This window comes from Arachis ipaensis, chromosome B3 (assembly GCF_059453495.1).
Source record: "Arachis ipaensis isolate K30076 ecotype BB chromosome B3, ASM5945349v1, whole genome shotgun sequence".
Taxonomy (NCBI): domain Eukaryota; kingdom Viridiplantae; phylum Streptophyta; class Magnoliopsida; order Fabales; family Fabaceae; genus Arachis; species Arachis ipaensis.
The window spans coordinates 57,851,361-57,877,847 of record NC_142438.1 but is presented as its reverse complement, the minus strand read 5'-3'; the positions used below and the strand labels follow the sequence as shown (position 1 = coordinate 57,877,847).

The following is a 26,487-nucleotide window of genomic DNA, read 5'->3' as shown; positions in this document are numbered from 1 at the left end:
AGTACCAATATTTACTCATATCGGTAGATATCGCGCTCGATAGTAATATTTTTAACCAAACTTTATTTTTAAATTAAAAATATCAATTATTCAAATTAAAATATATATATATATATATATATATATATATATATATATATATATATATAATTTTCATTACTTATAAATTACTAAAATTATAGTTTCAATTACGTAAAATATTTCATCATAACAAAAATATATACAAAAATCTAAATTTAATTAAACTCAAATAGTTATAAAATTAATTTAATTACTTTTAATAAAATAATTTCTAAAAATAAGAAACTCCAATTAATAAAATAAATTATAATTCATTTATATTTATATTTTTCAAAAATATAGTCGTTACAATGAGGATCCTAAGATGGATATAGAAATCATGGACTTGACTTCTGATAGCGATTAGGTAGCGACATCAACATCATTTGACAGCTCTTTGGTTTAGTGTTTCTTTTGTCTTAGACTCTCACTTTTGTTTATTAAGAGATAAGGTTAGAAGACTAGGCTAGTTTAGGCATCAAATTAGGACTTCTTATATGGGGCTAGTTAGGGACTTCTTATATATATATATATATATATATATATATATATATATATATTATAGTTTATTATCCTGTTTATGTATGTATCTGTTTATCATTTTGGTTGCGATTTTATTTTCTTTAAAGAAGATTTTTTATAAAAATTAAATTTCGTTAACTCGATTATAAGCTTGATATTATTAATAATAGAATCAGTGTAGTTTTAAGTTAATAATACTTGATCTTTTGGTATGTGTATGTCATATTAAAAATTAGATTGTTACAAATCGTAAAAAGAAAAATTTGTAGAAACAAGAGGAAAAAATCTACAAAAAATATAGAAAAATAAAAAAAAAATGAAATCTACATATAAACATAGAAAAATAAGCCATTTACATTAAAAGACAGTTACATATAAATAGTATAATTCATTTGATTACAAAACATTATTGATATTTTAATTCACATATACATATAAAAAAATATTAAATTATTGTCAAAGATAAACTTATTATAAGTCTCCTCCACCTATGGTCCCGCATGATTCTTGATTATACATAATTATCATTATAAATTTTAAATTTTATTGAATATTTATAAATTAAAAATGTAGGTAAAAATACTATTTATTATTCAAAATATCTTTTTTTCTAATTATATAATTTCTACAAATATTATTTTTTATAAATATTTACGATATATAATAAGTATAAATTAATTAATAAGTGACTAAAATATACAAATAATAATTAATTTAGTATAAAAACAAAATTAAAATAAATATTTATTATAAAAAATTAACAAAATTTTATATAATTATTTAGTTATAACTATCTCAATGAATTTAACTAATATTAATTCATTGTTTATTTAGTGTGATTGAATTTTTTTAATTTTTTAATTATTTAATAAAATATAATATTTAACTATTTAATATTTTTTGTTATTTAGTTTTTTAGTCTTATTTAAAGAATATAAAATAATAAATTGTATTTTATTAAATAATTGAAAAACAAATTGAGAGGATTTTTGCTTGTGATTACTGGTTGCGTTATGAGAATTATCTCTCCATTTCATTTCCTTTCTTAATAATGTCTTTTATTTTCTTTTTAATTTTTTCTAGCACCATCTCGTTCCATTTTAGTTCATTGCTGTAAAGCAAGTAAACCGAGAACGACACCACCTCCATCTCTCTAACTCTCGCGCTCCCCTCTTGTTCCTCCTCGCAGATCCCAACCTCATTTCCGCCATCTCCCCCAACACACATTACCCAAATTCCAAACTGAAAAGAATTCGCGAACCTTCCACTGCACTCAACATTCAACAACTTCAACCAAAAGAAAATAGAAGTGATGCCCCTCCTCACTCCCTGAATTAGAAAAAGAGAAGAGAGAATAAGCCATGGACTCCCCACCTTCCCAACATTACCAGTGGGGAAGGTCACCAACGGAATCTCCAAGCCATTCCCGCCACAACAGCCACGGCCACGGCCACAACAACCTTATTAGAACCTCTTCGTCTTCTTCACCCCTCACCAAATCAAACTCCGGCAACATAAATTCTCTCTCCTCAATCCTCAACAACCCTCATGCCTCCGAAGCCAACGCCTCCTGGGTCGCCTGGTGGTCCTCCTCCACAGTCCTCGCCCCTCCCGACTTCGCCCCCATCGCCGCCACCAAAGCCGCCTCCGACATCACCCGATCCGACTTCAACACCTACCTTACCCCCATCTCCGAACCCTACCACCGCTTCGAGGACATCCGCAACCACGCTTCCAAGGAGATCGGGGATTTGTCATCGTTGCCATCGTCGTCCTCGTTAGATGGTGGTGGTGGCGGTGGTGCTGGGGAGGCGCTCGTTGCGTGCCTGCGGGAGGTGCCGGCGCTTTACTTCAAGGAGGACTTCAGGCTGGAGGACGGGGCGACGTTCAAGGCCGCTTGCCCGTTCTCCGGCATGGCGGAGAATCTAGCGCTGCAGGAGAAGCTCTCGCACTATTTGGATGTGGTGGAGCTGCACCTGGTGAGGGAGATCTCGCTCCGGTCGAGCTCGTTCTTCGAGGCCCAGGGGCAGCTGCAGGACCTCAACGCAAAGATCGTTGAAGGATGCGCTCGGATTCGACAGCTTAAGGAAACGATTAGGCTCATCGATTCGGATCTGGTCGAGTCTGCTAGGCAGATTCAGGAGCTTAATGGCACCAGGACCAACCTCCTCGCCCTTCAACAGAAATTGAGGCTTATATTTTACGTCAACCAAGCTGTTTCTGCTCTTAAATTGGTACCATTTTGTTTGATTTTCGCATTTTGAGTCCGATTTTTGGTTTTTAAGTAGTTTAGTTTTGGATGTGATCCGTTATTAGTTAGCCTGAATGGGAAAGACTGAAGATGAGGTTGGTGTTGTGCATGTAAGAACTTTACGAAACAAGATATTAAATGGATCTTAGTTATAACGGTAGTTATCAAATGGGTTCTCTTAATTTCTCGCTGTTGTTTGGCTTTCATGTTTCCATCTTTCTTTACATGTCTGATATTGTTCAAGGCCGGAGATCACGTTTAAGTTAATATATTTTGCTGTGATGCAGCTTGTTGCATCTGCAGATTGTGCCGGGGCGCTAGATGTAACAGATGATTTGCAGCATTTGCTGGTATTCTTTAATCTATGAAATCTTGCTAATATTACTATTATTTCCTGCTTCATGACCTTGACTTTGGATTCATTCTTTTGTTTTCCCTTTTAAGAGCATTTCTGTTTGATCTGTCATGAGTTCAAGACTAAGGTCCTTAATCCTAGCTCATTATTTCGATTTTATTTTGAGCTTCACAGTAATCAATGCCTGAAACAGGTGTGTTCATTGCTTACTATAGGCAGCTTAACATACACAAGTTCTAAATTTCATTTATCCTGGGTACAATGTAGTACACTAGCTCGCATCCTCAACTTTTGGTTAGTCACTCCCAATGGTTATTTCATGTGTATAATCTACTACCTTTTGACTTTTGTTTCTACATAACTCTGTGCATGTTAAAGATTATAGAGGGAAAAGTGATACCCTTCGCAGCGTTGAGATTACTATGAAGCCTCTGATGATTTGCTTTGATCAGTAATCACTAGATATGCATTTGTCTGAAATGCTAAGGCGCCAATTTATGTTGCTTTTCTTTTTGTGCACGCGTGTGTAAGCCCGCAACATGTTTAGACACTAAAGTCCCAGTGGTTGACTAGTCGCGTGATACTATTATGCATTTTTGCATTTACTGGTTGCATTAAAACTGTGGTTTAAAGACTAGAAACTAATGCTTAGCTCATATCGCTGGATGTAGAAAGTTCCCTTTGAAGTCTGTTTATTGCATGGCACAATGCCATTTTTATTATTTTTGTTCTACTATTTAACATCAAATGGCAATACATGATAATGGAGAACATTATACACTAATTTCTATCCTGTTCATTTCCTTCAACTTCCAGGATGGAGATGAGCTGACTGGTCTGCATTGCTTTCGTCATCTTAGAGATCACGTAATAGGTTTTATAGAATCCATAAACAGGTACACCCACACCCTGTGTGCTGAAATCTAAATGACATATTATATGCTCGATTGAGTTTAGATTGATTGTGCAATTAACCTAAATTGAAAATTCATTTGAAAGCATTTTCTACTTCTTGACTTTAATATTTGAAGAATGGGGTAATATTTTGGTTGTATGCAATTAATCATTCAGTTTATTATTATGACAATTAATCATTAAACATTAATAGAGTGAGCTGAGTGAAAGTCTAGAAGAATTAGAAACAATTAAGGTGATCTGTTAGGTAGTTATTGCAAGTGCCAGCTAGGATAGAATCCTCTAACTAACTTAAGCATGCAAAGACTATTCTACCCTTTGCACTAGCTTTCTGAACAAGCTTCTCCTCTATGTATATCAGCACAGATTCAGTGCTTCAGAAGTTGGTGGTGATTCAGAATGAACATTTCCTATTACTCTCTTTCTCTCACTTTTCTCTTTCTCTCTCACTTTCTCTCTTATCTCTCTTTCTCAAACACTATTAGTCATTCAAATTGATTATAGCCAAGATTTAAGGTTCATTATGGCTGGGTTTGATGGTCTGGGTTATGCCTATCCCTATGAAAAATGAAAAATAAAAAGAGTAGGTAGTAGATGCAGAGTGTTTTGGTTGAACAGGAGTAAGTCTTAGCGACTTGATGGATGTGATATGATCATAATTCATGTATGTGGTAGTATTGCAATAATATCAGAGGAATATATTGCAAGGATGTGGTAGTAGGCCTAAATTGATATGAAATTCTTCTTACTATCCCCAAAAAAAATCGTTTATTCAGATTTGGATAAACGAGAGTAGATATTCTTGATTTCTTGTTGCTTGGGAAAAGGAAATATCTGTATTAAAGATAGCTGAGGAGTAAGGAGTAGATGTACATATCTGTGATTTCAAGGTTGTCCTTAACATGTTAAATTCATTTTTCATTTATTTAATAATTATTTTTTGGTATAAGAAAGAATATCCTTAAGACGGTGAAAAGAATGATACAAGGAAAAGGAGGATCCCAGCAAAATAACTAACTAAAGATTAGTGAAGCACACCTTCTCAATCTCCCATGTCAAAAGAGGGAAAGACCTCTGGAGATCTTGACCTTTACACCATAAAGCCAAATGTCTTATTCTATCCTATAAAACTTGTTTATTTGAACTATTCCTCGTCAAGTAATTCCATTCCTTTTGTCTTGCTTTAAATATTCTAAACTCTTGCTTATATTATGATTGTTTTTTCTGACCATTGTTATTTTGAACTTTTAGTCTTGAGTTTTGTTATAGAATATATATTTAGCTAAATTGAATTATTCTATTTCATGAAATACAAAATATTATCTCAATATGAATTTAGCTGAATATGAATTCTGCATTTTTCTAATAAATGATTGGACAATTTTTTTGTTTAAGAATATAATAAAGAGTAACAATAAAACCTTAACCACACGAAATGCTTAATGATTTTTGTATATTTTGTAGCATTCTTTCAGCAGAATTTATTCGGACTTCCATACATGATGCCTTGGAAACAGATGTGAGAATTTTATCCAAAGCCAAAGCAAGGGCTTCCCTTTCTGTGAATGGAAAAGATAATGAAGTAAGATTCTATTTTCATTTGCATTTACTTTATGCTTTTCTTTCTTCATACTTCTTACATTGTCTTTCTTTATTCAATGACCCTTGTGCTGGAAATCTTTCAAACTTTTAGTGGTATGCTATAATTGTGGGTATTATCTCCTAGATATAGGGGATTTATCAGCATATAGCCAAATGAGCTGCTTCTTTATGTAACTTCCCCAATGAGCTTTAGATATAATATTACCTGATGGAGTTTGTATTTAAGTTAATACTTCACAACAAATAAAAATGTATGTTCATACTTGTAACTGCATCGAACTCTAAATTGCAACATACTTAAACATTTTCCATGTGGTGCATTGTTAAATGCGCTCACACATACATGCTGTTGTTCTCTTTGTTGTTTTACAGAAGAGGTGTATTATTATTCGGAAGTAGGGATGTGCGATTTGGATCAGGATAAGAAATTCACCTTAGAGGTGAAACAAAATCTGAAATAAGGCGTATGCCATTCATATAAATGATTGATATTCTCCAAAAAACAGATTTCCTGTGAATGGAGAAATTTCTTCACATACACTAGAAAATTGCCAAACAGATCTTTTTATGTCGAGCACCCACTTTGCACTGCAGAGATTAACTGGGCTACTCTTTCTGATTAGACCTGCACATAAAATGTCATTATTTTCATCAAAGCTATTAAGGAGCTCTGTCCTGAGTTTAGAGGAATGTTGGGGAGTTCGAAATGGGTTTGATGATTAGGAGATTTAGTATCCTCCATTTTCATGTATTATTTTCTGTCTTAATAATATTCTTTTTATTTTGAATTTGATAAACTAATTTGGAGAATAACAAAAGAATCCAAGATGAAATTATTCAGTTTGTGTTGGAATGTAAATGAGTTGAATAAAGTAAAAATTCAAAGGCACCTTGATGTTTTGTTTGTATAATTTTAATTGGTTCATGTTATAGCAGTTAGCTTGGGCCACTCTAAATTTCACACAATATAAAGTTTTATAATTTATAGTGAGTTCATTGTTGTTTTTTACCTTATGTTATTCTTGTCTCTACTTTTTTTCCTTCTAAAATTATTGTTCTGTGTGAACTGTTGTTTCTATTGAGGTTGCTGTTTGTGATCTAACCTCTAGATGTATTTCACCAGGTAAAGTTGGAAGAAGAAGAAACTACTAATCTCAAAGATCGTCTTCTTCCTACTGTAATTGGATTGCTTAGAACAGTGAGTAGCATAACTGTATTTACTCCTCAGAAAATTGTTTATATTAATTGAATTTCTGTATTTCATTTGGCTGTTATTGTGTAGAGTGCTTTTCCCTTTTGTAAATTTCAAGACTTGTTGTCCGTTAGCACTGGGAGGAGTTCATATTGCCTATGTTCAATTAATCAAAGATATAAGCAGCAAACGGGAAAGAAAAAAAAAACAAATAATGCATCATGGGGTAATGGGTTGTATGTGAACGAATTTAGGCCGTAACAGATTTTCTTATAGCTGTAGGCTCCAATAGTAGCTTTGAGTTGTTACTTTATCTTTGGATGTGCTTATTGAACATATACAATAGCCACTACCTTGGGGGGTACTTTTTCTTGATGGTATATGCCTATTTGGGGAGTGAAACAGGAAATAGATTGGAAGTCAAGAGTGATGGAGAAAAGCTTTGCATGCACATGACTTTTTTTGTTGGTTTAAAGTTAGATGGAGGAAAAAGATGCACTAATTTTAGCTTAGAGGTGAATATTGAAGATCATTCCATTCCAAAGGTCTTACCCATAGAGGTAAAAAAACCTTGAGGTCATATGAAATTAAAGGAAAAATAGGGGAAGAGGATTCAAGCTTTGTTGTTGATGTCATAGAAGAGTGCTTGAGGTGTTTTTCTGCAATTGGAAATCGCAATGCAAGCGCATAGAAAACCTTACCTAGAATCCATAAGACCTACAATGTTGTATGCGACTGTATGTTTGGAAGTAAGCGTGCGTTTGGTTGGTGGATGTGTCTGCCTAAGACACAGACATGGTGGTACACGTTCCCTGTTTGGTTAGTAAGACACAATTTTGATAGACACGGGAAGACACAAAGACACATAAAGACACAAAATTTGTGTATAGCGTTGAGGGTGGAACACTGATGTTGAGACATAGACACAATGTTTTTAACATTTATTTTCCAAAATTACCCTTCAAATTCTTCTCCTTCCTCCCTCTTCTTTCATCCCTTCCACTCCCAAAACACAGAGAGTTTAACCTCTCATCTTCTCTTCTTGCCACTCAGGCCACCGCTACTCTCCTCTCGTCGTGCCACCAGCCTGCCGCCGCCTCTCTTCCTCCTTTCCTTCCACCCAAATCACTGCCACCTCTCCTCTCGTGGTGCCACCAGACCATCACCGCCTTTCTTCCACCCAGACCACCGCCTTTCCTCCCTTTCTTCCACCTAGACCACCGCTACCACCCCCATTCCTTCCTCCCTTTTTTCCTCCCTCGCTTCTTTTTTGCTCTTCACGGTTGTCTCTTTGCTGCCGTCACCCTTTGCCGTCGTTGCTTCTGCTTCACATCTTGTCGACGATCCAGATGCGTGCACCGTTCTCCCTTCTGTCACCATGTTTCCAGATCCGTTCATCGTTCTCCCACGCACCGTGTTTCCAGATCAGTTCTCCCTTCTGTCACCATGTTTCCAGATCCGTTCTCCCTTCTGTCACCATTTTTTTGTTTTTGTATAATTTAATTTTTATTTATTTGAATTTTGGTTAAGTTTTGTTAAAATAATTTTATATTGATTTTGTTGGATTGAAAATTCTTTTATTGATATTTGTTGGATTAAATTTGTTATTTAGTTTTAGATTGTTAATGGTGGTTGTTTTTGGTTGAGATGGTGGCTGATTGTTAATGACGGTGGTTTGGTTGAGATAGTGGCTGTGTAGTGGTGGTACTTATAATAGTTTGTAAGGGTAATATTGAAATTTAACAAGATTGTGATTTTGTCTTCTGTCTTGTACTTGTATACCAAACAAGTTTAAAAATTTGTGTCTTGTGTTTGTGTCTTTAGTGTCTATGTCTCTATATCTATATTTTAAAGAATACACAAAACAAATGCAGCCTAAAAAAGCCTATGATGCTGACACAGGACACAATACAACATGGAACACACAGACACGCTAATTTTAATTTTTTGTTAGATACGGGGATATGACATGTATATAAAATATAAAGAATTTTTTAGATAGATTATAATAATTTATTGATTTTTATTGATATTAAAGTATAAACTAACTTTTTAAAATATTTTGTCTTTTTTAATTATATGAAGCATTTTAGCCTTTTTTATTAATAATTAATAATACGTACTATTTCTAAATTCATTTCAAGCATATTGACCAAGAATAAGGTTGCACATGTTGACATGTAAGTATTTTTTATTTTTTATTAAAACATAGTTAGAAATGGAAGACATGCGTGCCAGGTAAGTGTTGTTTCCGAAATGTGTTCAACATGTAGACACGACAATTCAAGGGAGTGTCCGATTTTCATAGGTAAAAGCTAAACAGAACAAAAGTCAATGTTGCTGACAAGAAACTTTTCGGTTTGATGTGGTCTATTAAGTATCTAAGGAAAGTGGGAAACCACACCTTTTAAGCTAGCTGATAAGGGGGAAGAACCACTCTCCTTATATACATTATCAAGCATCCCATATTACCTGATTTTTGACTTTGAGCACCCCATAATATCCAAGTCCCTAACAATACACCACCCCTGGAGAGCCGACGTCCACGACTGCTTCACTCTATCGACACTGACCCAACGGCAGCCACTTTGCTACCGGCTATCAGTATTCGGTATTCACCTTAATCCAGCCTATAGGTAGCCCTTTCCATGGCACCAACAACCACGCTCTGATATCATTGTTAAGTATCTAAGGAAAGTGGGAAACCACACCTTAAAAGCTAGCTAATAAGGGGGAAGAACCACTCTCCTTATACACAACATCAATCATCCCATACTACCCGACGTGGCACTTTGAACACCTCATAGTACCCAAGTACCTAACATGGTCCCATTAATAAAAGTAGGATTTGAAATGATTGCAAAGGGTAGAAAGTGGAAGGTAGCACCTATTTTGGAAAAGATAATGTCACGCTTTAGGGGGTTATGGTCATGTGTAAAGAAGGAAATCAAAAGTACTATAGACAAACCTATTGAAAAATAATTTCGAGTTTTAACCTATTGAAAATAATTTCGAGTTTTGTATTTAAATGGGTTGTCTATAGACATACTTTATAACATGACACAAACTTCGTGTGATCCATAAAGTTGACCGGATCCTACTGGGTAAATGGTTTGTTGGAATAAAAGGTAAATGGTTTGTTGGAATAAAAGAATTAGTAGTGGAATGCTTAATTTGGACAGCTTTGCTCAACAGAATTATAACCAATGACATTTTGTTGGTTGAAGGCCACATGAGGCTTGCCCCCTAATGTGTTGTTATGTATGGAGCAAATAAATTAAGCATGCATCACGTCTGTTTTTACATTAGAACACTTCATTTTGCTTCATTGTTATGTTGGGTGTGTCCTGCAACCCTGTTTCCATTTCTCTCGACTTGATTTGCTGGTTTGTGAGTAAGAAAAAAGCAATATCTTTGGCTATGTGTAGTATCAGCCATTGTTTGGAGTGTAATTTGTGAATCTTAAATGATATGTATTTCAGACCAGCAAGTTATGTGGGATAAGATTAAACATTTGACCTCTGTTTGGTGTGAAACTTTGGAGGCTTTCCCTATCATACATATTGAGAGACTGGAAAGCTATACTACATAGACAACTTTTTCTTTTGTTTGTTTTTTCGCTTTTGTAAGAGGATCTCTTATCCTCCAATCTTGTATTATTCATTCTGTCTTGGTGATATTCTTCTAAAGTATTGATTACAGGATTTTATTGTTTCACACACTTCATGAGGAGTGAGTAGCTGCTTCTCCAACCCAACCCCCCCCCCCCCAAAAAAAAAAAAAAAAACCCCAAATATTCCTAAAGTATTTCAGCCTCATAGATTTTACAATACAGGGAATGAGGCAGGTATTTTTACCCCCCTTTTTTTTCATTCACTCTTGTTCTTCTGGTTAGAGCTGTTTGTCAAACTTCATGGTTGGATGTGTTTTAGCTCTGTCGGTATTTCTTTATGCAGGATTATGCATCTTTGCTTTTAGCCGACCCCAACTAGTGGGATAAGGCTTTGTTATTGTTTGTTGTATGCATCTTTTCTTTAATATTCTTTTATAACATGATTTCGCTTTTCTTAGAAATATTGTTTTGGGATTAAAAAAAAGGGAATTTCATTAAGATGAGGAGAAGTATAATACAAATTGGGGATAAGGGTTCCCCTATACAAAAGCAAGAAAAAACAAAAGATTTATCTATAAAGCACAGCTTTTCAGTCTCCAACATGTTTAAGATGGAAAGTCCATTAAAAATATCACGAGCTTTACATTAAATAGCTTTTCTGAGAAATATCACTTTAATTATTAATGCTATCTCTGTAAACTACTTTAAATTGGTTAAACGAGTCCTTTATTTGTAGGCTAAACTTCCCTCTGTTCTGAGGATCTATCGGGATACTCTAACTACTGATATGAAGAGTGCTATTAAGACTGCTGTTGCTGAGTTGCTTCCGGTTCTTGTTGCACGAGGTTCAGATTTAGAGTTCTTTTCTGGAGACAGAGCTGTAGATGCAGATGGTGAGATCTTTAACGTAAATCATGTTCTATTGTGAGAGGATACATTCTTTTTTTCACCCCATCATATTCTAGGTTCTATACTACTATCAACCTTCCAATGTTAAATAATGATTCAGGTGGTGGTGCATCACTTGCTAGCAAGTTGAGGAGCCTATCATCTGATTGCTTCGTGCATCTTCTTAGTGCTATTTTCATGATAGTAGAGGTAAGTTTTACTTGACCTGTTTCGCCCATCTATATTCTATCCTAGAATTCTTGCATATTTTGAAATGTTTACATTTAATAATTTATATTATTTTAACTGAAAAATTTATGTGGATCTATGATCTGTTGCTGCTATTGCAAGAACACATGTACAATGATCCACAAACAAATATGGACTCCTTGACTGCAAAATTAGCTTTGCAAATTGAAATAGTATCTTCTTGTTTGGTTTAAATTATTTATTAAATGGATGTCAGCTTGCTTTGGCACTGTTCAGTTTCTGTTGTCTGTTGGTATATTTGATTCTGACTTTGATCTTTTTCCTTCTTACTTGGGGTTGGGGCTGCACTCGTGTTCATATCGTGGTTGTTTTAATTTGGTTGCCACATCAATGAGATTGGATTGCTTTGTTACTGCCTGACTTACTTTTTGTCAGCTGATGTATTTTGCTCTGTGCTTTAGTTGATATCTTGTCCCCCACTTTTCTTCATGAAGTTAAACAGATGTGCTAGGTAGGTCCAGTTTTTGACAAGATTATGTATCTCATTTGGTACGACCCCTGCTAGGAAGATGTGTTATTTATAAACTCAAGATGCTTGCCTACTTAGGGTTTATTAAATATTAGTTGTTTTGAATTACAGATAACAGATTTCATAAATAGAAAATATTTTAATAGATATAGTTTCATGTTTAGAACATTTAATATAAATTATGTTTAGATAGTAAAGTAGAAAAATGTTTGATTTAATATTTTAATAAAATTAATATAAATCAATATTTAATATATATTTTCTTTTTATCTATTATGATGAAAAGTATAAGTAAAAAAGATTAAAGTATATAAGAGAAATAGAACATTATGTATTTGTTAAAATAAAAATAATTTCTAAAAGTATTAATTACAAAATAACAAATAAGATTTGGTATAATGAGATTTTCATATCATAAAATAAAAATCACGAACTTTTGTGATGATTATGAATCTTAATCATGAGTCATAAATATATAATTACTGAATTACGAAAGTTTAAAATTATAATTAAAAAACTAAGGTATTTTTTTCCTTCCAATTTTCACTTGAGACTTAAATTATTAGTGCTAATGGTATGATAGCATCAATCATTTCATAAAGTCGTCATAACAACACCCAAGCCTCATTTCACTAGGTTGATGCAGCTACATAGATCCAATCACATCTTAGTTCCGTGTTTGAAAACTGTCTATGGAGTTACCATTTAAATGCCCTATATCATTAACTGATTGATGGATGAATGCAGAACCCATGGGATGCTTTCTTAGATTTAGTTAATCATATGCTAGAAATTTCATCTGTTACATCTGCTATTAAGAGATGTAATAAGATCTTTTTCCATTTAGTGATTGCAGGCACATTTAGTGCGGGCGGCTGAAGTGAAAAGGGCCATTGAATGGATTTTGAACAACCGTGATGGTCATTATGCTGCTGATTCTGTTGCTGCTGCAATTGCTCATGGTGCTGCGGCTGCAGAAACACCGAATGAAAGCGAAGTTCACAGTCATACATTATTGTCACATTCACCACAACGAAATGGTCCAAGGGGTTCGTTTCAGGGAAGAGCAGTTGATGCTGCAAGCTCTGCAAACATGTCAAAAAATTTCAGGTTAAATCTGGTCTCTTGATATTATAGGCTTGTTGAAAAATCTTTTCTTTTCTAGGTCCTTTTCCGGTCCTTTTAAGTTGCAAATTCAGGTGCTATTTGGAAATTCAGAGGCACCTGAATTTCACAATTCAATAGATTGAATGAAACTTTTTTCTTAAGATGAAGAGAGGACCACCCTTGGAAGACAAACTTTTCTGTCTCAACATATATCAGAGAGAAACCAATAAAAAAAAATTATTAAATTTAGACCTTTGGAAAGTCTTAATCTTGCCATAAGGTTTACTTGTTTTCTGCCATTAATTAAAAATATCTGAATTACCTCAATATTCAATTAGTGGCATAGATTGCAATTGTGAGAACAATTTGGTTCCTTTTCTCAGTACCGGCAATCCTATCCTTCAGGGTAAACCCAATACTCGTCATACTAGGCTTGCACATGTTTGGAGGAGGCCTTTAGAGGCTCTAGCAAGGGGAGTGGTTCAGATGGAGGGTAGTCCTAAAGCTAGATATTGAGGGAGAATTAAGAAAACCATAGTGGAGATATTATTAAAAGAGATATGTACAAATTTATCAATGGTTCAAACATAAATATGATTTATGATATAGCACTATGAGCCTTTTGATCCGCGTAGCCAACTCATCTGGTGGGATAAAGCTTAGTTGTTTCTTTTTGTGCAAGTAAGCAAGTTGTGATCTATATTGCCCAAGATTCGTGATATCAAAGTGCATTATATAATTAAAAATGTTATGCTGGCATTGGAATTTTTTAGCTAAATTGAGTGTGCACTATGTTATTTATGTGCAAGAACAATTGCTTTGATTGCCATAACAATAACATCAGTATGCTCTTTGATCTCGAATGTTTTTTATCTTCATATTATGCATTTTATTAATCATTAGTTGTCTTAGAGGCGCGCAGGTGCCTCAAGATTCAGATTAACTGCTGAATTTTTTTACTGTTCCTTATGGAACTTAATGAATGTCCTCTAAAAAGAGAACATGATGCGGAATCCACTGGCTACTTCCTACACTTGTTGATATAAAAAAAAAGATGGAATTAGATATTATATTTCATTTGCCGTGTAATTTGTCTGATGTTCTCATAGAATTTGGTCCTAAACAGAGCTGATGTATTGCGAGAAAACGCAGAAGCTGTATTTGCAGCATGTGATGCTGCTCATGGAAGATGGGCAAAGCTTCTGGGGGTCCGTGCTGTTCTCCATCCAAGGCTGAAATTGCAGGAGTTTCTGAACATATATAACATCACCCAGGAATTCATTACTGCTACAGAAAAAGTACTTATTTTCCTATTGCTTTGAAGCTTAAGATTAGAAATTATGTTATTGAGAAATTGTTATTTTATATCCATCTTGTAATTCCCATGCTCAATTTAACAGGTTGGTGGAAGATTGGGATACAGCATCCGTGGGACACTGCAGTCTCAGGCCAAAGCCTTTGTTGATTTCCAGCATGAATCTCGGGTTAGTTTCAACTCTGTTATTTTCATGTTTTATCATGAATATTCTCAGTTTCTACTTGCTTCTAATAGTTGCTTCTTTGCAATCAGATGACAAAAATTAGGGCAGTGCTTGACCAAGAAACATGGGTGGAGATAGATATTCCTGATGAATTTCAATCCATTATCAAAGTGGTTTTTTCATCTGATGCATTGCATTCTGAGAACCTTAATGAATCTGAGGATGTTAATTCAACTAGTTACAATGATGTTCTGCCAACATCGGACACTGGACAGTCAAATGCTGAACAACCCGAGGAGCAGAGTAATTCCACTGAATTGGCTACTACTGAATTAGATAACACTAAAGCCCAGGCTGATTCAATTGAAAGTAGAGCTAATAGTAAAATTTCATCAGCACAAAGTAAAAATATAGAGAAAGACCATAAAAAATCGGCATCTCAGGCTCTTTACTACAAAGGTGTTGGTTATCACATGGTAAACTGGTTAGTTATGTTTTTACTTCTCCATTTTGTGCTCCTCCCCTTCCTTTTTCCTTTTCTTGCAGTTCTCCCATAATAAGCATTTCTATGTACACTTGATTATTTAATTGTTTCAATATACTTCTATAGTTCTATGTGTTTACTCTTACTTTGATGTTGCCTATCTGCATGGTCCACCTCTACTTTTATGATTTGTTTGTGTCTTTTTGATTGGTATGCCAGCTTGTCAATTAAACTACATTACTTTACTTGCTTTTGCTCTAGTGGCTTAATATTGCTGAAGATGTTGTCAGAGTACATTGATATGAACAACCTGTTGCCGTCACTTTCTTCAGAAGTTGTACATCGTGTGGTAGAAATTTTGAAATTTTTCAACACACGAACTTGTCAACTTGTGCTTGGGGCTGGTGCTATGCAGGTAGTACTAATATTATTCTCTGAACTGTTATTACCTATTAGATATATCACTATATTTTATAATGTATTCAGCAGTTTGCTTTCCCAATTCTTGCACCGATTGTGAGATGTGAGATAAGGTAGCATTTGGTTATTTTCGCGGCACATGTACAAACTCTATAGCTAGTAACCAAACCTAACTCATTCAAAATGTTTTAGATTATAGCTTCAGATCTTGATTTGACTCCAAGATTCCAACTGTATCTCACTTTAACTTCTTCAGTTTCTTACTTTTTCTCACACTTCCTCACTAGAGATAAGAATCAGTTTGGTCTACGAGTTTTCACTCAGTATCAGTTTGGTCTTAAACATAGTCAGTTTGATTCCTGAGTTCTATAAGTGTGAATCAAGTTGATCCTTCTGTCACCAATCTAATTAATTGAATGCGTACCTAGTTAGATGCCACTGTGGTAGTTTAACAGCTAGCTCATATAACACTATAGCACTAAAGGTGTTGAGCTCAATTTGGTCTCTTCAGGGATTTCTTTTGGTCTTACAGTGGACTAAATTTCATACTTCTGCATGATTCAATTTAGTACTTCAAAGGACCAAATTGAGTCTTATACCTTAGTGCAATGTCAGCTAGCTCTTAGATTGCCACAATGGCAGTTAATTGCACATATAAGTACATTGTTAACTAGATTGGTCAAAGTAGCAATTTCATTTATGTTTTAAAACTCAAGAGACCAAACTGATTATTGAGGGAAAGCTCTCTAAGATACTTGACAGTGACAATTCATGCATGGTTCTGTCTGATTTGACTGCAGGTTGTTGTCTTACATGGACAATTGTTCTAAACCAGCTTATTTTATCCTCATAGTGTTGTCCGGCCTTTTATCTACAAGCATAAATATACATGCTTCCCATGCAAAACTTGAACTAGGTTTCAGGATTCAACTTGTTCATTAATCAACTTACCTAAGGGTGCATATACTTTCATTGTTTCAGCTTGTGTATTGTTTCACACTGGAAAAACTGTAAGACTTTTGAGTGTTAGTGATAAGATTAGAACTGTTGGGTGTCTAATGTTGGATATCATTTTGTTTAACCGAATGCTGAGTATGTGCTACTCCAATTATGTCAAAAGTTAGAACAGTCCCTAGAATTTTTGTTTCTTCTCCACTTCTTCTTGATTAAGTATTTATCCTTCTGATGGACTGTCTTCATTCCATTTCATTTTCCTGTTAGTATTGTCATTTTTCAGGCTCTTCAATTTTCTAATTTGTGTGCAGGTGTCTGGTTTGAAGTCCATCACTTCGAAACATCTGGCATTGGCAAGTCAAGTCATTAGTTTTACCCATGCTATTATTCCTGGTACTAATGGATGCACTTAACTATTGTTTTTAATGGAAATTTCCCTAATATGTTGGTTTCACAAGATTTTATTAAATAGGTTTTATGTGTTCTGATATGGTCTCTGTTCTTCATTTCTGGCATAAGAAATTCGGCATATTCTTTTTCTGAAAGTACCGGAGACTAGAAAAGCATTATTGCTTTCGGAGATTGATCGAGTTGCTCAGGTACATGCTTAGTCTTTATTCAACCAGTGCTTATCTACTGGATTTTTGAAGTGAGTTTTATTGTTGCTGCATGTTGATGAAAGTTCATGCTTAAGCAATTCTTTGAGTCTGGTGAAAAATTTTCCTGTACTCTGGTTTCAAAAAGTGTCTATTTTTAGAAGTGTTATTAGGTATGAAATAAGTGTCCATTGAAAAAAGTAACTCTATTAAATGAATGTGAGATAGTGTGCAAGTAGAAAGAGAATCTGGGTATTAAAAAAGAAGAGTTAATAAGGGTAATTTCATATAATTAATTTACCAATTTAATTACACCCAGGTATTTCTAATAATTATCTTAATTCAGGCAAGTAATTTTAACTGGACACTTATTTGGGACCAAAGAGGGGTAATTAAATAAGTGAAACATTTTTCATTTCATCGCTCTTTCACAGATTCCCTATTTCATTTATTGCACAAAAAGAATTCCTATTTTCATTCCTAAGTATGGAAAGATAATTGTTAAAGTCGAAGGAAAGAAATGCCAGAGGTACAAAGGATGAAAAATCAATGGTTCTATACCTCAACAGTGATCCATTGGGATCCCTATTTCTTTTTAGTTTCTGTCATGGAAGAGTCTTGTTGTTTCTTAGTTTTATTTTTCCCTTTATTCATAATTGTGTCTCGTTTAATATATTTATGGATGAAAGAGTTTGTTTCTATTTCATTTTGGTTGCAAGAAGACTTGAAGAACTGTCAATAATATTTTGTAACAGAAGAAGTACAGGGATAATTTAGGCATTAATTCAGGTGTAGTCAAAGGACAGGTAGGCGGGGCCAGTGCTTAACAGATTGAGCAAAGTGTGAATAGAGGATGGCAGATGGCAGAGAGAGAGTCAGTACAGAGTATGTGAATGAGGTCAATAGGAAGAAATATATATAGAATGAGGATTGGGATTTTAAATAGGTCATTTCTGAGAATTGGCTTGGGAGAGCAGAGCTGCTATAGTGCTCTATCTTCCCTCTGCTTGTTGCCAAATTTTCTGAATTTCCTTCCCTTGTAGCTGAGATCCAGCTATAAGTGTTAATAATACAAACTTTTCGTCCTATTTCTTTGTGGTCTCTTACACATTGATTTTCCATTTTGTGTGGTTTCTTTTCCCTCTTTATCCATCCAGGATTATAAAGTTCACAGAGATGAAATACATTCCAAATTAGTTCAGATAATGCGAGAGAGATTACTGGTCCATTTGCGTGGGTTGCCTCAAATTGTTGAGAGTTGGAATAGACCTGAGGATACTGATCCCCAGCCTAGTCAGTTTGCCAAGTCCCTTACAAAGGTAAATACAATGTAATTAGAGAGAGTGATTGTGCTTTGCATCTGATTTTTCTACTTGTTCAATGTTTTGGTATCTTCTCTCTCTCTCTCTCTCTCTCTCTCTCTCTCTCTCTCTCTCCTTATCATGGTATATCTTCCGGTTAATCTGCATGCATAAAGCTTCTTCACCTTATACATTGTCTGTGTTCCTTCTTGATATTATCTGTAACTCTTATGCTCAATTAATCATGGTTCTTACAACTGAAATAAATTGTCTGGTCTGACCAGTTGTACTGGAATTGGTTGGGTACCTGGGCCAGGCATGCCTGAAAAATCTTGATTTAAATGGAAACCATCATTTAAAAGGGAAAACTGGCTGAAAACCAGTTAATTGGCCAAACCTAAAAAATTGAGAGTTAACTACTTCATTTTGATAAAGATGGCCAAACATATACTTTGCTTGGCCAAGCTTACAAATAATAATAATAAAAAAATTATTTAACTCTGGTTTAAGTAATAAATCATTAAACTAGTGCTTTGTGGCTTGTCTGGCTTAATATCTGGTCCAATTTTCAGAACCTTGCTATTTTCAGTTATTAATTTATTATTGTTAGATCAGTTCTCTGTCAAATTTTCTTGGAGCATGAAAAGGGGTAATGAGGGGTGAATATGCAAACAAAAAGATCTTTATTATTCTCTTGAGTGTGGAGATCAAAGAAAAGAGTGATATAATTGTGCTGAAAATGTTAATGTGGAGATAACTTCTCAAGATTGTTGAAGAATTTGCATAAACATAGCTGCTCTGCACAAATGAACTTAGGCTGGAACTGCCCTGGAGTTTTTGCTATTAAGATTTTATTTGGTCGTGATTCTTTTTTTTCTTTTAAAGAATTTTTTATTTATTAAAAGGATAAAGAAGGAAGCTATTGTCCAACAGAACTGTGTTACTGGTTGACTCTGCTGAACTTTTGAGACATTTAGAAAGATAAATCCAGAACAAATAGCAACTTCATGTGCGCTTGTAGGTTATACTTTGGATTTATTTGATGGCATAGGGTGATTTAAAATTGAGTATATCATAATTTAACTCTGGTTGTAACAACGCAATGTCTTATTTGAACCATTTTTCCCCTTTCTTAGGAAGTTGGATACCTCCAACGTGTTCTGTCTCGTACTTTGCATGAAGATGATGTTCAAGCAATCTTCAGGTAAGAAACTCAGAAATCTCTACAAGAATATTACAACTTTAGGAGCAACTAACCACTTGACACAACTTTTGGATTTATCCAAATGCTTGAGTTCTTAATAATTGTTTCTTGACTTGCTTGCTTGTGTCTAGAAAACAATTAACCCCAGGTACTTAGAATGTTGTCAATCCACAAGAATTCCTTTTGGTAACTTTCTGAACAAATATTTTACTGGGCAGAAAGAATTACAGAAGCACATCCCAAAGGCATGATATAATGACCACACATAATGCAGTGGTGGGCATTAGTATCAATTCCCATCTTAATTTGTTTTTGATAACATATAATGTTATATCTTTATTACTTTCTTTTCTTAGTTTGTTTTCATTTTCATATTATTTTGGTCTGTTATGTGAAGGTTCATCTACATGTATTGCGACTGTTGTGCTGTTACAGATTTTGGATTTGTAATTGTATTGTTTTATATGATTTGTTTATGACATTGTGTACAAGGTTGTCAAATAGCTGTTATCGCAGCAATAGCGTTATAGCTAATTGACAACCTTGTGTAAGAACCTGGTACAACAACAACAAAGCCTTATATCATTTGGTGGGGTCGATTATATAAATTAAATGACACCATTTTGCTATGTGATGTATCATGTTTGTAGTTAGTACATTTATGATTAAATTTCTCTTGACACTTAGTTTTCCTTCTACACCTAACCACAGGTCTATCTACCATCTGATCTACCATGTTGATAAAAGAAAGGAATAGAATAGTATAGGTAGTGACAAGGGTATAGATTCAGGGAGATATAGAATGATATCAGTGTGACATCACTCTATTTCCCAGGATAGTATTATTCATGAAATGAAAGAAAGGTAGAAGAAGGGCAGTATTTCGAGAGGCTTCCACTCTCCTATGGATCTGTCCTAGTACAAAATCCCTGAATGAGCTAGTCTAATTCTCATTTTCCCTCTTATACTCACTCCCATCGCTATCTCATTCTCACCTTCCCAACATACCCATACTTTCTATTTCTCTTCCCCTTGACCATATACATGGTTCCTAACATATTGCTTTTGTATTATTTTTCTGGCTGCAAAGGAAAGTGTTCCTGATTTGTTAACTCAAGAAAAAGTGATAACTATAAAGCCAACATCATATGAATTCTTTCACCCCTGAAATTTTCTATCTTTCAGGCAAGTTGTCGTCATATTTCACTCACAAATTTCGGAAGCATTTTCGAAATTTGATATAACCACCTCCCAAGCACAGAATAGGTAACTTATGATTTGGAACTACAGTTTTAAGATTCCATTAAAAATATGGTGATTTAATTTACGTTTCTTAACATTTCCCCATGTCAGGCTCCAACGAGATATCAAACATATTCTTCAATGTATACGGTCTTTACCAACGGGCGACTTGAGTAAATCAGATAACCCAAATTGGGGGCAGCTGGATGAATTCATGGTGCAAAAATTTGGGACTGATGCTGTTCAGTAAAAGATATTGTAAAGTAGCAACTCAATTGGTTATGTTGGAAGGCTAACATACTTTGGAGGATGTGGGGTTGATTTTAACCTTCTTCACTCTGCATTTTTGTGTAACACTAAGTTGAGGTAATACCATCACTAGATTTTGTTTAGTTTTATATGCAAATGAATCCTTTATCATCTTTCATCATTTAATGTTGGATTGGCGCCAGTCCATGTATGGGATTGAATTGTACATAGAGATGAAATAGCTATGCTTTTCTTGCCATGATACTGTGTGGTATTTGTTGCAAGAGATATTTGCCTAATTTCATTAAATGCTCTTTTTGACGAGAACTACATGACTAACGGTTTTGTAACCAATATGTAATCAACATAAAATAAATAAATAAATAAATAGAAGAGAGAAACACACACATGAATACCAACTAACAAAATATGCTCTTTCTTTTTTGTGAAGGAGGGTCTGGAGGGAGAGTAAAGATGGGGTTGTTGGAGGGAGAGTAAAGATGGGGTTGTTGGCCATACGATGGTTAAAAGGCGGATGGTCACCTATTTTTTTTTTTAACAAATTATAACTGCTTGAAAAATTACACATTGAAATGAAACAAAAAATCATGGTGACCAACTGTATAACCCCTTGCAGCTGGTTTGGTTGACTGGTATCTAACGTTTTTTACTATTCCCCTTAAAAAATTAATAAATAAGAGATTTAGGTTAGACAGGGATATAATAATAACAAAAATCGTTTAAACTCCCCTTTTTTTACTGTATTCCTCTTTTTTTTTCTCTGCTTTTGTTTTTTGCTGTCGATAAGAGACATGATACCATAGGAAGCAGAAAGTAAATTGGTTTTTCATAAGTATGACAATCCAATGGTAGATGAATCGCTCTACTCGATTATATTATTGTCTGAGAATTGTGACAAGCATTCCAATAGTTGTTTTTATGGTGTTTTATTTCAGGCCTTCGGTTGGTCCGTCGTAGATATACAAATTAATATATTATTTCTGAGCATTGTGCAGCCGTGATTGGTTGCTTAAAGCAGAAGTTTTGTAGCAGTCACTGTTGATATTCAATTATTGGTTTGTCTCTATAATTGTAATGTTATGTTGAAAATAGACATTTGATTTAGTGAATGAATCGTCCCCTTCACCTTTTTTTCATTTCATTCGCGAATATACAATACATCCATCAATATGTATACAATTCGACAAATCTGTAGTCACATACCAATTCGTGTTTTGTTAAAATTGCATTAGTGCATATTTCGAGGTTCCTAAATGAAAACTGATATAAAGATTTCCTGATGCTTATTCAAGCAAGAAAACTCACGGAATATCAGACTGCATATTAAGAGTTATGAACGGAAGCCATTAGCAGGAAGTTAGGGGACAGGTGGTCATACATTTTCTTTAATTTAACCAATTTGGTGCTTCGAACTTTGTAAGAGCTTACGTTTTATGAACTCTAATGTAAAGAGGTTTTCGTTTTTAATTTGTTTTATATTATTTAAAATAGTGGGAACTAACCTTAGGTATTTCCCCCCTTCCTTTAGCCTTTCATATTATTTGAGCTTGTTATCTTTCTTTAAAACTAATAATCTGTGTGCAAGTTGAAAGAGAAAAGCTACACTTAAAAAGTAGCTGATCGTTTCCTTATGGGATGAAAGTCGAATAATTAAACATAGTGCCAATATCATAATTTCTACACATTAATAAATTGTTCTATTTTCTATATAGAATTGTGTTATTAGATTATTTATCAAAGGCGAATTGGATTTCGCACTGAATCTGTATCCGATAGATATGTAGGACTACCAGCAGTTATTTGCAGATCTGAATACCAGGCTTTTCAGAATTCGGGAGACAAACTATGGCAAAGGATTCAAGGATAGAAAGGGAGGCTGCTATCCTACAACAGCAACAGGGAGAAAAGAGAGAAATCCAAGAATGGTAATATGTTCGGAAAAGAGCTATTGATGAAACAAAGGGATTCTGTGGCTAATTGAAGATGGGATAACAACTAACATTTGGCAGGACCCTTGGATTCCTTCTACGGAAGATTTCAGGCCGACCACGGAGAAACTAGAAAATATTAACACGTCTGAAGTGAGCGAGGTCTCAGAGGAAGGCACTAGCTAGACGATCGAATGTTGAGCTTATTCGTTAATCTTTAATAACGAAGATCTCGAGGCTATGTTGCAAATATCTATGAGAAATAAATAATCTCCATGACAGACAAGATGGAGCATATGATAACCATTTGTCGGAATATAGAGCAGACGTAAGCTTGGTATCATAGGTTCAATAATCTGAAAGACGTAAATGTGTTGAGGAATAATGGGCTTTAAGGTTCAACCCAAAGTTCAGATTTTTTGCATGGTGGTTTTGTAGAAACTTCAACAGAGGTATCACAATTATCACCGACTTATGCTACTTATGCCAAGAGGAAGAAGAATCGGTGCTACACCTTGTTCCTAAGTGCCCATATATGCTAAGAACTAAGAAGCACCCAGGCAGCAGGGTTGGATCAAAAGTTGAAAGGTAAATCAATGAAGAATGTGGGAGGAAAAAAAGAAAAGAAAAACATTCAGAGGTTTGCTAACTCTATGAAAACTAGGAAATTGGAAATCTTATTTAATTTATATATATGGCCTTTGGCTTGAAGGTAATAAAATATGGTCTGGAGGTGTTGCAAGTGAGGCATCTTTATGGGGACTGGACTGGTCGGTTATTGCACAAATTTCGGAATATAGAGATTGAACACAGAGACTAGATACTAGCTTCAACAATAAAGTTCGATCAGATCCAATACACAGATAGAGCGTTGGATAGGGGTCTTACATCGTCGGAACTGGTTTACTTTTTTTTTTTTTTCCAAAAGATAAAAGATATATTTCATTACATTTGGTAAATGAAATAGAGTACATGTCATGATAAAAACAATGAATGATGGGGATTTTTTAAATAAACCACACTTAGAAAAAAATCTAACAATAAAAAATAGAAAAAAAAAATTGTAAAAAGTGAAAGTAGACTTCTTTCCAAAGAATAGAACTTGTGAACTAACTCAGTGAAAATTTACATGGAGGCATTGAATCTTTCGAAGGAGTTTACTAGAAACATTGAGAATAGAAGCTGGGATAGTGTTGGTTCCTTCAAAGACAAAGAGATTCCTAGCTTTTCAACTGTTCTAACATAGAATAGCAAGCAGTTGTTTGTTCTGATTGTCATCACCCATTGAACGAATCTGCTCCGTCGTGGTGTTCCACCAAGACCAAATTCAGTAATTGGATGGGTGGGGAGGCATAAACTCAGAGAACTATTGGACCTAGCATCTCTTATAGCTGGATATTGCATAAGATAGTGAGGGATTGTTTCGTCCTCTTTTTGGCAACGGGGACACAGTGCCGGTGTTGCAGAAAATTTCCAGTGAATCTGGGCTAGAACCGAAAGCCGATCATGGAGTCACTTCCAAATAAACAGTTTGATTTTGTGAGGGAGCTTCATCTTCCAAAGGTTGATCCAGGGGGCTTTTTGCTGCATATGTGTTGGACAGAGTTCAAGCGGAGGGTATAAGAATAGGTACGCCACTCTATAGCCTGAAATTATATTATACTTCTTTTGTTTGTTCAGTGCCCATTGGAGTGTGTCATCTCCACCTTCAATTTTCAAAGATAGAATTCTAGTTGAAATATCACTTGAAAAGATCTCTGTAATTAACGGCTGATTCTAAATTCTTTCTTCAATAATCAAGTCTTTTACTCTGGGAGCAACAATAGCCGAGTGTTGAACATTTATTGGCACAGTGAATGGATATGGGAGAGACAGCCATGGGTCATCAAACATACGAATGTTTATACCGTTACCTATTTTCTAGGTAAGTCCTTTCTCCACCACATTTCTACGTTGCAAAACACTTCTCCGTCCTAAGAAGGGAGTGTTCCAGGTTCTGCATTTAGAATATTTTTGTTTCTGAAATATTTACCTCTGTAAATTCTGGCCAATAGAGAATTAGAATGTGTTGCTATTCTCCAGTATTATTTGCCTAACAGAGCAAGGTTTTGAGCCTTAAGGTCTTTAAAACCAAGACCTGCTTCCTTTCTTGGGCGGGTCATAGTGTCCCAACTGATCCAGGCCAGTCGCCTCTTATTTCCTTTTTGACCCCACTAGAACTGAGTCAGTAAAGAGTGAATATCGGAGATTAGACTGTCTGGTAATCTGAAGCAGGAGAGAGTGTAAATTGGGATGGCCTCCCCAATTGCCTTTAATAAAACTAATCTTTCCCCAGCAGACAATAGATTACGCTTTCAACCTTGAATTTTTTTCTGTACCTTCTCCTTAACCATGTAAAAAGTGGCTCTTTTTGATCTATTAACAACAGATGGCAGCCCCAGATATTTATCTTAAGCTCCTATGTGGGAAATGTTTAAGGAGGCAGACAGACGAGCACGAGAGTCAGGAGGTGTGTTATGACTGAAAAAAATTGCAGACTTGCCAAGATTAACTTTCAGACCGTTGAAGCACTCGTACGTAGTTAATAAATCAAGGATATTTCTACAAATAGTTGAAATAGCCTTACAAAAAAAATAGAGACGTCTGCAAATAGAAGATGATTGACCTTAGGATAATGCCTGTTAATCTGAATGCCCTCAATGAGACTGTTTTGATCTGCTTTGTGTAGCAATAAAGAGAGACCTTTTGTACAAAATAAGAAAAGATAGGGAGAAAGAGGATCTCCTTGGCGGAGACCTCTTTGTGGTTTGAAAAACCATAGGGTTGTCCTTCCATAATCACAGAATAATAAACAATCGTCACTAGTTCACGAATCCAAATAATCCAAAGGGGATTGAATCCTATTTTCTCCAACATAAACCACAAAAAGTTCCACTCTACTCTGTCGTAGGCGTTACTCATATGAAATTTGAGGGCCATCTCATGTTCCAGACCTTGTTTTTCGTTCTTGAGGTAATGCATACATTTATGGGCAATTAAGATATTATCAGAGATAAGTCGGTCTTTAATAAAAGCACTCTGAGAAGGGCGGATAAGCTTATGCATCATTCCTTGAAGTCTGTGAACTATGAATTTAGAAATAATTTTATAAACTACAGAAGAAAGGCTAATTGGTCTCATCTGTGACATATCTTTAGCATCTGTGACTTTTGGGATCAGACAAATTTGTGTGTGGTTGAAACTTTTCAATATGCGACTGATGAGTAAAATTCTTTGATGGTATAGAATTTCTACAAATGAATGAATTCTCGTTGCAAGTATAGTTCTACACCAACAAACAATTCTCACATCAAAAGTATTGGT

At 34.8% G+C, this 26,487-nt stretch overlaps 1 protein-coding gene across 2 annotated transcripts; it reads left to right on the top strand.

The window, feature by feature from the left end:
* Nucleotides 1–1,653: 1,653 nt before the first annotated feature.
* Nucleotides 1,654–22,419, top strand: VPS54. Of its 2 annotated transcripts, XR_015907603.1 has the most exons (19): nt 1,654–2,816; nt 3,121–3,183; nt 4,005–4,084; nt 5,568–5,685; nt 6,829–6,903; nt 11,247–11,403; nt 11,520–11,608; nt 12,994–13,247; nt 14,371–14,542; nt 14,645–14,728; nt 14,815–15,209; nt 15,471–15,624; nt 16,895–16,976; nt 17,103–17,182; nt 18,337–18,498; nt 19,617–19,684; nt 20,870–20,950; nt 21,038–21,292; nt 22,132–22,419. XR_015907603.1 is itself a non-coding variant. In XM_088509749.1 (18 exons), the coding sequence occupies exons 1-18, from the start codon at nt 1,944–1,946 to the stop codon at nt 21,174–21,176; spliced, it is 3,126 nt and encodes a 1,041-aa protein (XP_088365875.1). In that variant the 5' UTR covers nt 1,662–1,943; the 3' UTR covers nt 21,177–21,497. The 2 variants fall into 2 exon arrangements, 1 of the variants encoding a protein (XP_088365875.1); XM_088509749.1 differs by lacking the exon at nt 22,132–22,419 and having other exon boundaries at nt 1,662–2,816; nt 21,038–21,497.
* Nucleotides 22,420–26,487: the final 4,068 nt, after the last annotated feature.

Bases quoted from the DNA above. Each gene is read 5' to 3' on its own strand.
- VPS54 (XM_088509749.1), top strand. From the start codon at position 1,944: ATGGACTCCCCACCTTCCCAACATTACCAGTGGGGAAGGTCACCAACG. The intron at 14,543-14,644 runs GTACTTATTTTC...TCAATTTAACAG, and splicing joins TCATTACTGCTACAGAAAAA to GTTGGTGGAAGATTGGGATA. The intron at 15,625-16,894 runs GTAGTACTAATA...ATTTGTGTGCAG, and splicing joins TTGGGGCTGGTGCTATGCAG to GTGTCTGGTTTGAAGTCCAT.